Raw genomic sequence first — 11,682 nt, 5'->3', positions numbered from 1 at the left:
TCTACACGGAAAGGGCTGCGGTGCTGATGTGCACTCGCACATAGATTATTCCAAGACAAAAACAGCAGGCGACGGAAAAATCACTTTTCACATTTTAAGGACAAGTATTTTGAAAACAGATTCAGCCAAACCTGTCCCTAATATATATCAGGCAGGGCGATGACAGCGAGGCGAGCGAGTGAAAATTAATATGAGCGTTCACTGTGTTTCTGCTAAGATTCGGAGCTTGCAATATTCTCGTTCCAACGCCTGGAAACCGATCAATCAGTAGTATCTGGCGTAATCGCTATTTTTTTCTTTGTGCGTATATTGAATCTAACGTTCTTATTTAATGCTAATATGTTCCAAATTAGGAGAATATTTTACATTAACGAGTTTCTTTTCGTCAGTTTGCTACAATTTATTCTGGTAATTTCCGTATGAATCAGTAATTAGTTCACAACGGGATTAAATGGGATAGCGTCAAATGTACCATAAGATACAGTGTTATGTATATTGTTGAAAAATGAATTCTAAGTACAAGCTATTGTATGAATGTTTAGCTTTATGTAATGGAAATCCTCACGAGAAAATTAAGTCGATGTTCACTTATTGTATTTGTTTTTTGGTTGTTGTTTTTTGGTTTGTTTTGGTTTTTTGGGGGATGTTTATGTTTATATTATGATATACTGTAAAGACTATTTAACCCATCAGATCCATTAAGTATTATATAGTATTGTAGATATACATTTTGTTAGGCAGTATCTATCACCGCTCGAACATATACACGCAACTCAACCAGGTAAGGACGCAATCCTTCCATTTAGAGTGGGCCTCTATTAGGTTTTGTTTGTTTGTTGTTTAACACCGCACTTAGCTATATATTGCAGCTATTTGACGGCGGTAGGTATAAATGATCGAGTCTGGGCCAGACAACCCAGTGATTAGCATCACAAGCCACGCAACTAGGATACAATATGACAAGCAATGAACCAGGTCACCGCATCTGAGCACCCGATCCATTTAGTCGCCTAGCTCTAACGACAAGCATAGGTTTCTGAGGACCTGTATTTTTACCCTAAACCTCACGGGCCCGTCTTGTAAAAGGATTCTAAGAGACGGGTCTGTGTGGGAGGTTTTGAAAAAAGGGCCGGGTCAGCTATATTTACTGATTTCATCCCGTTCGGTGTTCACACCATAGAGTGTTCTATACTAAACGAGACCCGTGAAGATCCGGGCTAGAATAGGTCTTCAGCAACCCATGCTTGCTGTAAAAGGTGACTATGCTGGCAACCAACCAACTATACTCAACGATTACCTGTTGGAACCATACAAATTAAGGTCGGGTATGTAAGCCGACCTCCAGAACACGAGCTGGGTCTACAGTGGTTTGAAATTAAGTTGGTTGGTTTGTTGTTTAACGCCGCACTCAGCAATATTCCAGCTTTATGACGACGGTCTGTAAATAATCGAGTCTGGACCAGACAATCCAGTCATTAGTATCATAAGCATCGATCCACGCCATTGGGGTCGATGACATGCATCAACCAAGTCAGAGCACCTGACCACCCGGTCCCGTTAGTCGCCTCTTACGACAAGCATTGTCACCTTTTACGGTAAGCATTGATTGCTGAAGACCTACTCCCCCCGGAATCTTTACTATACTGTACCTTTACGAAACACTTCGTCATCTTTGCAGATTATTCAAAATAGATTACATTTCTGTTTTCTAAAACAAAACAAACGAGTTTGAGAGAGTTGCGTTTTGTCACGTCGCCAGAGAGCATGTCGCTCTCTATAGTCTTTCTCCCAGACCCCTTAGAAAATACATTAAAAAGAAATCCAACTCAAGTCTAAAAAGATTGGGCATGAAATTAAGCATTGTTCTGGCCTCCATATGTTTTTTTTTTTATTATTTTGTAGATGTTTTTATTAATAAGATAGAACAGCTTCCGTAGTCTAGTGGTAGAGCGTCCGCCCGGAGAGCGGAAGGTCCGGGGTTCGATCCCCGACCGCGTCATACCAAAAGACGTTAAAAGATGGTACTTGTTGTTAACCTGTCTGGCGCCCGGCATTAAGGGGTAAAATTAGGACTGGTTGGCTGGTCAGTATACTGTGTCTGAGTGGGGTATTCATGTTAAACTGCGGCATGGTATCTCAGTGAGCTAGGACTATACATCGGCATCACTCAGGACTAGTACAAGCAGCCACACACATACATACACGTGCATGCACGTCGCTATATAAGTGCAAGAATCTTGGACGCGACGTTAAACCAAATTTCACCTCACCTATTAATAAGATAACTTTACTCTGGGACTGAGTGTCAGTCACGTGGCTCTCAAAGAACATGGTTTTCTGCATGGTGTCTATAGCTATCTTGAATCTATTACGCAGGATCATATATTTTTTTCGTTTACAACAGCCGGTGATGTCATCTATCTTTTATGCAGGATCATATTTTTTTTCATTTGCTATAGCCGGTGATCTTAAAACTCTGCCGTGTATCTTCGCTGATCTTTCCTTAGTTAAATTTGTCACCTATAACAAATGAAATACGGTAGCCCAAACAATTGCATGAATTGTATACCCTTTTCTGGTAGTAAATGCAGAAGGTAAAAATAATCATCACAGCTGTTTACTGTTGACACAAGGTGAAAATCACGGCAACGCAGATAGAGTGCGACCTGAAGCCGGTCAAAGGGAGATAACCGAAGGAGGAGAAGTGTAGAAATTAACTCTTGCGTTGCTTTGCTCCCACCTTTGTGGGATAATTAAAAAACAAGCACTCATGCATTTATAACCAACGTGATTTTTTATGTGTGTTGTCTCATTACATTATTGTGAATTGTTTCTGTTGTGCAAATCCACCGGGGCAGATGGAATAACGTCAACCTAGTGAAAGACAAAACCGCGTGCCTTAATGCTACTGTGTTAATTTCCTTTGAAAGCATGCGACGGATACAGCGCAAGAAACAAAAAGGATTAGTCACTCACTCACTCACTCCACGGCAGGAATTCCCAAAGAACAAGGTCCCGAGGACGCATGATACATTACATGTCATCGTATCTTAATTGCGTGGATCGATGCTCATGATGTCAGTCACTGGATTGTTTGGTCCAGACTCGATTATTTACAGACCGCCGTCATATAGCTAGAATATTGATGAGTGCGGTGTTAAACAACAAACAAACAAACGAAGCAAAGAACAATGAAGAACGAAGCGTTGTTATTTCACGATAAGACATTGTTTTATCATTACGTCATTTCTGGACATTCGAACATGCACTCGCAAATTGATGACGTCGTACATTGGACGACGATATTTTTGAGAGGAAAGTGTCTGGTAACTTGTCCACTAGATGTATCAGGGCTACGTAGATAAACGCAGTGGCCATATGATCGCATCCAAAGATCCAAAAACATTTTATTTATTATTATCAACTGTATAAAAAAATCCAGTGTTAAAACTCTATCTATCCACGTCAAAGCGTCAAAGCCAAAAACATCATACCACTTAACGGATCATTATAAGTAAGCGATGTCATAGTCGCTGTCGTCGTCGTTGTCATCATCATCATCCACGTCGTGCTGCTATTGTATATAAATGTATTGATATATCATTGTCATTTCCTGGTATCTTCATTCATCATCATCATCATCATCATCATCATCATCATCATCATCCACGTCGTGCTGCTATTGTATATCAATGTATTGATATATCATTGTCATTTCCTGGTATCGTCATTATTCATCATCATCATCATCATCATCATCATCATAATCATCCACGTCGTGCTGTTATTGTATATCAATGTATTGGTATTTCATTGTCATTTCCTGGTGTCGTCATTCATCATCATCATCATCATCATCATCATCATCATCCACGTCGTGCTGTTATTGTATATCAATGTATTGGTATTTCATTGTCATTTCCTGGTATCGTCATTCATCATCATCATCATCATCATAATCATCATCATCATCCACGTCGTGCTGTTATTGTATATCAATGTATTGGTATTTCATTGTCATTTCCTGGTGTCGTCATTCATCATCATCATCATCATCATAATCATCATCCACGTCGTGCTGTTATTGTATATCAATGTATTGGTATTTCATTGTCATTTCCTGGTGTCGTCATTATTCATCATCATCATCATCATCATCATCATCCACGTCGTGCTGTTATTGTATATCAATGTATTGGTATTTCATTGTCATTTCCTGGTGTCGTCATTCATCATCATCATCATCATCATCATCATCATCATCATCATCATCATCCACATCGTGCTGTTATTGTATATCAATGTATTGGTATTTCATTGTCATTTCCTGGTATCGTCATTCATCATCATCATCATAATCATCATCATCATCCACGTCGTGCTGTTATTGTATATCAATGTATTGGTATTTCATTGTCATTTCCTGGTGTCGTCATTCATCATCATCATCATCATAATCATCATCATCATCCACGTCGTGCTGTTATTGTATATCAATGTATTGGTATTTCATTGTCATTTCCTGGTGTCGTCATTCATCATCATCATCATCATCATCATCATCATCATCATCATCCACGTCGTGCTGTTATTGTATATCAATGTATTGGTATTTCATTGTCATTTCCTGGTATCGTCATTCATCATCATCATCATCATCATCATCATCATCCACGTCGTGCTGTTATTGTATATCAATGTATTGGTATTTCATTGTCATTTCCTGGTATCGTCATTCATCATCATCATCATCATCACCTTCGTGCATTGATTCTGTTGGTGCAACTTAAAGCAATAAGAACTTACTCATCCATCGATTAATCTCATCATCATTATGAATTGGTGCGTCTTCTGTAATAGCATTGTTGTCATCGTAAACGTTAACATTATCATCGCCAACGCACTAACATGTGATTACTTGACTAATATTTGAATTACAAATTCATCAAATGTCAAAATAATGTTCAGCTTACATCAAACAAACCCTTCATCTTCATCATTGAGTAATATACAGGCACGAAGATAACAGATAACAGCCGACGGAACCCCCACACACCCCCACCACCACCACCACCACCCTCCCAACCCTCCCCGGTACCCACTGCTCCATACCCCCTGGACATGATTGATCCATCACTCGGATCTGAGGATGGGGGAATACGTCAGTGTTCCTCGGGGGTCCAATCTTGACTCGGCTGGAAGGTTGGCCTGACAATAACATGCTCGCCTAATGAACTTTCACAGATAGTCGGCTCCTTATCATCTGTCTATTATATTGTCATATAGTAATTCTGTTTATATGCGTACTGTCTGCGTCTCCGCTTACTTGGGACATGCACGGGCCACAAGGACATACTATAATTCTAGTTTTCCCCTACTCGCGCCAGACACGTACCAGGGTTGTGTGTTTTGAAGGACACCTGCATATATGAATGTATGTACAGCGCGTAAACATCCTGATCATTAACACATTAAAGCGTAATGATCTCATTTTGGAATTCTTACTCATTGATTCCAAGTGTGACTCTCTCCAACTGTTTGTGAGTCGTACGTTTGTGACTCTCCAACTATCTGTGAGTCGTACGTTTGTGACTCTCTCCTGGTATATGTGAGTCATACGTTTGTGACTCTCCAAATATATGCGAGGTATACCTTTGCGACTCTCCAAATATACAAAAAGGTCATACGTTTGTGACTCTCCAACTATACGTGAGTCATACCTTTGTGACTCTCCAAATATATAGGTCATACCTTTGCGAATCTCCAAATATATGTGCGTCCAACGTTTGTGACTCTTTAAATATATGTGAGTCATATGTTTGTGACTCTCCAAATGTATGATGCATATGTTTGTGATCCTCTCCAAATATACATATGAGTCATGCGTTTGTGACCCTCCAAATATATGCGAGTCCTACGTTTGTGACTCTACAAATATATTCGCCTGCAAAATGGATATTTCGTGAAAAGAGTACTTTGGAATTTTCGTCAATACTGTAACATTCCTTGCCGCCGGGATGACTTATTTTCACTTTATTAGTATTAGCACAAGTGCAACTGTCTTCATTAATTTGTCATTGCCACGTTCCGTGATTCTATTTCAAGTGGCAAGGACCCCTAGTAAGTGTGGAGTACAGGTGTTACGACTGGTATTTTTAACTTCGGATGGGCGTGTCGCATCATGACTCACTAACTGGGAGTGGGGTTGCAGGGGTACTAATTAAACCGTCCATATTTCAACAATTCAACTTTATTTTATTTCGGTTCATGTAATTGGTCTCCTTACGCTCCCAATTTCCCCCACAAGGCTGTCACGATGTTACAAAAGAAATACTGTTAAAAACGGCGTTAAGCCAAGCTGTTAAATATTATTTTAAACTTAATGATTTTGTCGATGGTGAGACAAGACTCTCTTTTCAATATGCTTGGCTGTTTTCTTTCCTTCCATCTAATAAAATCATTTCATAATGTCTTTAGTTTCACTGAAGAGACAGTTATCAAAATCATAAAGAACGCCTTAGTTTCATAAATATTGGATGCATAAAACTGTAGCAACCATTTGAAATACGTCAAATGCATTAATATTCATCCGAAAAATAAATATTACGAGCATGTGTCACATGTGAGGAAACATGAAAGATGAAAGATAACAAAATGTCAGACGAAAGATTTCAAGCGAGTCAACAGACTGAGTCCACAATCAGTGTTTGGGTGAGGCAGTTATATTTTATTCCAAGCATGATTTATTTATGTACGAGTGTCTCTGAAATACTTCTTTCAATTATAAACCTACTGCTATATTTAAAGAGAAAATTAAGCATGGAAACGATCAACCGAAACATTCAAAATACTTTTTATCATTTAGTGTGTTGCTTCATTATATTAGCAATCGACAAATTTGTTGCTGGAAGATAATAATCTTTTGCCTCTGACTTTATAAATATAAATGAGGTAAGATTGTGTGCTGGATATGATGGGTGTCCTGAGAAAAAATGTGTTGCGTCAAAAAATGAGTGAGACAAAAATGGGGTGCACACATTGTATCTATATGGGAAAATCGAACCTTGCATAGTTGAGACGTTGTTTAGTGAGTGAGTATGGTTTTACACCGCTTTTAGCAAAATCACGAGGGGGGACAACAGAAATGGGCTTCACAATTGTACCCATGTGGGGAATCGAGCCCGGGTCTTCCGCGTTACGAGCGAACGCTTTAACCACTAGGCTACCCACCGCCCCTAGACGTTGTATGCTGTCTAGCGAAGTATAGTGCAGTCCAAGACAGTGTTTCAATCTTACAACACGTTAAGCGGTGCTGGGGACCCAATACGACAGTAAAGCATGGCCGACACGTGCAAGGTCAGCTTTGCCCTCGATATGATGGTACGACAAGGTTTCATTTGCACATATTTCAATTACATTTGAAATATTTTGCAAATGTGCAGCTTAATAGATTCTGTAATAACGTTTTTCACTGGCGCCCGCTACCGATTGTCAGTGTGCACACTGATTCCCCCCAGCTCCATACATCGATATCGTTCCATACACAAAGCGTATCGAATGTGGAAGGCTGCATAATAGCCCTTGTAGACATGTCCCCATCTGTCCGTGGACAGCTGATTGGTCGGTCATCAGATAGCAACATCTACATATGGTATGTAATTATGTTACAGTAAACTACGGTTATAACGAACTCAAAGGGTCCACTAAGTTTAGTTCGTTATAACCGCAGTTCATTATATTAAACATATATACAGGATATATACAGCAAATGCTCGGGACCATAAAAAAGTACGTTATATCCGTCAGTTCGTTATAAGCGTGTTCGTTATAAACGTAGTTTACTTATTTTAGTCCCTACCCGAGTAGGGAAGTCCAAATTGTTTTTTAATACCGATATCTCCAAAATTGTGCATTGTGAAAAGTGCATTTTTGGATTTGCTTTTAATAACATTTGTATGACCTCGTCACTCGAGAAACTCTAATGCGGGGATGCCGTTATATAGAGATGTCGGGTGTGCTGGACGTGGAGATGCGTGATACGAGGAGGCTGGGAATGTGGGATGGAGGGATGCTGGGATGCGGAAAGTGCTGCGCTGCGGAGATGTGGGATGCGGGATGCGGGAGAGGGGAATACCTGGGTGATGGGATGCCGAAAGTGTTGCCCTACGGAGATGTGGGATGCGGGATGCGGGAGAGGGGAATACCTGGGTGATGGGATGCGGAAAGTGCTGCGCTGCGCTGCGGAGATGTGGGATGCGGGATGCGGGAGAGGGGAATACCTGGGTGATGGGATGCGGAAAGTGCTGCGCTGCGGAGATGTGGGATGCGGGATGCGGGAGAGGGGAATACCTGGGTGATGGGATGCCGAAAGTGCTGCGCTGCGGAGATGTGGGATGCGGGATGCGGGAGAGGGGAATACCTGGGTGATGGGATGCCGAAAGTGCTGCGCTGCGGAGATGTGGGATGCAGGATGCGGGAGAGGGGAATACCTGGGTGATGGGATGCCGAAAGTGTTGCCCTACGGAGATGTGGGATGCGGGATGCGGGAGAGGGGAATACCTGGGTGATGGGATGCCGAAAGTGTTGCCCTACGGAGATGTGGGATGCGGGAGAGGGGAATACCTTGGTGATGGGATGCCGAAAGTGCTGCGCTGCGGAGATGTGGGATGCAGGATGCGGGAGAGGGGAATACCTGGGTGATGGGATGCGGAAAGTGCTGCGCTGCGGAGATGTGGGATGCGGGATGCGGGAGAGGGGAATACCTGGGTGATGGGATGCCGAAAGTGTTGCCCTACGGAGATGTGGGATGCGGGATGCGGGAGAGGGGAATACCTGGGTGATGGGATGCCGAAAGTGTTGCCCTACGGAGATGTGGGATGCGGGATGCGGGAGAGGGGAATACCTGGGTGATGGGATGCGGAAAGTGCTGCGCTGCGGAGATGTGGGATGCGGGATGCGGGAGAGGGGAATACCTGGGTGATGGGATGCCGAAAGTGTTGCCCTACGGAGATGTGGGATGCGGGAGAGGGGAATACCTTGGTGATGGGATGCGGAAAGTGCTGCGCTGCGGAGATGTGGGATGCAGGATGCGGGAGAGGGGAATACCTTGGTGATGGGATGCGGAAAGTGCTGCGCTGCGGAGATGTGGGATGCAGGATGCGGGAGAGGAGGAATACCTGGGTGATGGGATGCCGAAAGTGTTGCCCTACGGAGATGTGGGATGCGGGATGCGGGAGAGGGGAATACCTGGGTGATGGGATGCCGAAAGTGTTGCCCTACGGAGATGTGGGATGTGGGATGCGGGAGAGGGGAATACCTGGGTGATGGGATGCCGAAAGTGTTGCCCTACGGAGATGTGGGATGCGGGAGAGGGGAATACCTTGGTGATGGGATGCGGGAAGTGCTGCGCTGCGGAGATGTGGGATGCGGGATGCGGGAGAGGGGAATACCTGGGTGATGGGATGCCAAAAGTGTTGCCCTGCGGAGATGTGGGATGCGGGAATGCCGGGATGCCAAATGTGTTGCCCTGCGGAGATGTGGGATGCGGGAGAGGGGAATACCTGGGTGATGGGATGCCAAAAGTGTTGCCCTGCGGAGATGTGGGATGCGGGAATGCCGGGATGCCGAAAGTGCTGCCCTGCGGAGATGTGGGATGCGGGAGAGGGGAATACAGGGATGCTGGGATGAGGGGATGAGGGGAAACCGGGTTGGGTCGATGGCTGGGTGAGTGTTGTAACATAATATCGATGATGGAATATCAATGATGGAATATCAACATTACAACCCATACAGAGACTCATCCACATTACAAACAAGCATTCCACAACGCCACTGAATATTTCACATTTGATCACATCTTCGAATCAATCAATCGTCGATAGTCATACACAATCAGCCGCTCTGTTTCCCACTATCTATTCCAAAACGCCTTAGCTTTCGTTTAGCATCCTTCAATAAACGGTTCTAGTCGATCAACAAATAATCCACTAAAACGTGAGAAGCCCAAGATTCTCAGAAACCAGGGAACCCATCTCGTCTCGGATGCTAGTTTCCGGCAACTGACTGTGATCAATCCCTTTCTGCGATGATTGTGTTATAGGATGCGGCTACACGCCTCACAACTGTTTTCATATGTTATTGGTTCAAGTTGGAAAACAGGGGCCACAGAAGGGACTTGAAGGGGCCTCAGTTTGGACAGTATTACCGACTCCTAGATCAATACACAAGGTTCAACACTTCACTTTTTGCAAATCTGATTTTGTATTGACGAAGACTAGCCTTGATTTCGGGGTCAAAATCCCTTTAACGACGTTTCCGAAAGTGTCTGTTCATTAATATTTCTGATTACGTTGGTGTATTTTGGCGTTCCGTCTGACTCTGAAGGGCCGATTGTGTGGATGTTATACATCTGTGGTGAAACTACATGGCAGAGACACTTTTATCTTTGGAAAGGAATTTGGCCCACATTTAAACCCCCATCAGGGTTGAAACTGACACCGTCACGTCCATGGTGCTGACAAACCAAATTTGGATTTCGAAAAGCACGTGAACTTATCCTTGCACGGATAACGGATGCAACTCAGGGCGTATATGTACGTATGTACGTATATTTAACGCCGCAATAGTCCAGCTTACGACGGCGGTCTATAAACAATCAAGTCTGGACCAGGCAGTTGTAGCAGTAGTAGCAGCAGTAGTAGTAGCAGCAGCAGCGGTAGCGGTAATAGAAGTAGTAGTAGAAGTTAGGGCTGGGACGGGTAACTTAGGTACTCGGGTCCAGTGGGTACCCGGACCCGTGGTTAGTCATGTGATATATTGTTTAATGACAAAAATGATCTCGAACTATATGGTTACAGTACAAGTCACTACGATGCTCATGATGTCAATCACTGGATTGTCTGGTCCAGACTCGATTTTTTTACAGACCGCCGTCATATACCTGGAATATTGCTGAGTGCGGCGTCACACAACAAACAAACAAACTAAATGTTCGCATTTCGTTTTGACTGTGCACCCATTCCTTACTTACTGACCTGACCGCCTCTGTGGTCTAGTGGTAGAGCGTCCGCCCGGAGAGCGGAAGGTCCGGGGTTCGATCCCCGACCGCGTCTTACCAAAAGACGTTAAAAGATGGGACTTGTTACCATGTCTGGCGCTTGGCATTAAGGGGCTAAAACAAGGACTGGTCGGCTCGGAGTCAGTATACTGTGTCTGAGTGGGGTATTCATGTTAAACTGCGGCATGGTATCTCAGTGAGCTAGCACTACAAATCGGCATCAGTCCGAACTAGTACAAGCAGCCACACACACACGTACATGCACGTCGCTATATAAGTGCAATAATCATGGACGCGACGTTAAACCCAATTTCACCTCACCTCACCTCATCACTTACTGACCTTTCTCACCAATTATGATATCAAGTAAGGATAAGAATTTATGGATGAACAACTTTATTACAATTAAGAGCGACGTTTCGGTGTAGGTTCTAACACCGTTATCAAGCAAGTGAACCTACAGTTAGAACCTACACCGAAACGTCGCTCTTAATTGTAATAAAGTTGTTCATCCATAAATTCTTATCCTTACTTAGTACTCCAACTTCTAAATGCCTATCAAAGAAATTATGATATCATTTGAATACTTTTCTTGTGAACAGACTACAACAGATGCTCTTGTAAAG

General features: G+C 43.2%; 1 protein-coding gene across 1 annotated transcript; it reads right to left on the bottom strand.

Annotated features, from left to right (window-relative positions):
• Positions 1–8,163: 8,163 nt before the first annotated feature.
• Positions 8,164–9,739, bottom strand: LOC139475322 (uncharacterized). Its single transcript, XM_071258549.1, has 2 exons — positions 9,380–9,739; positions 8,164–9,246 (listed from the first exon to the last, which is right to left on the bottom strand). Exons 1-2 carry the CDS (start codon positions 9,737–9,739, stop codon positions 8,164–8,166), a joined length of 1,443 nt encoding a protein of 480 aa, XP_071114650.1.
• Between the last annotated feature and the right edge of the window lie 1,943 nt (positions 9,740–11,682).

The sequence above is a fragment of the Haliotis cracherodii genome, unplaced genomic scaffold (genome assembly GCF_022045235.1).
Source record: "Haliotis cracherodii isolate W230 unplaced genomic scaffold, xgHalCrac1.p SCAF_3, whole genome shotgun sequence".
NCBI lineage: Eukaryota > Metazoa > Mollusca > Gastropoda > Lepetellida > Haliotidae > Haliotis > Haliotis cracherodii.
The sequence above is the reverse complement of the archived record's forward strand: the minus strand, read 5'-3'. Positions and strand labels throughout refer to the sequence as shown.

Excerpts from the sequence above, each read along its gene's own strand:
- LOC139475322 (XM_071258549.1), bottom strand. The coding sequence starts at position 9,739 with ATGTTACAACACTCACCCAGCCATCGACCCAACCCGGTTTCCCCTCAT. Across the intron at positions 9,247-9,379 it reads TCCCGCATCCCATCACCAAG|GTATTCCCCTCTCCCGCATC; the intron begins GTATTCCCCTCT and ends CCCATCACCCAG.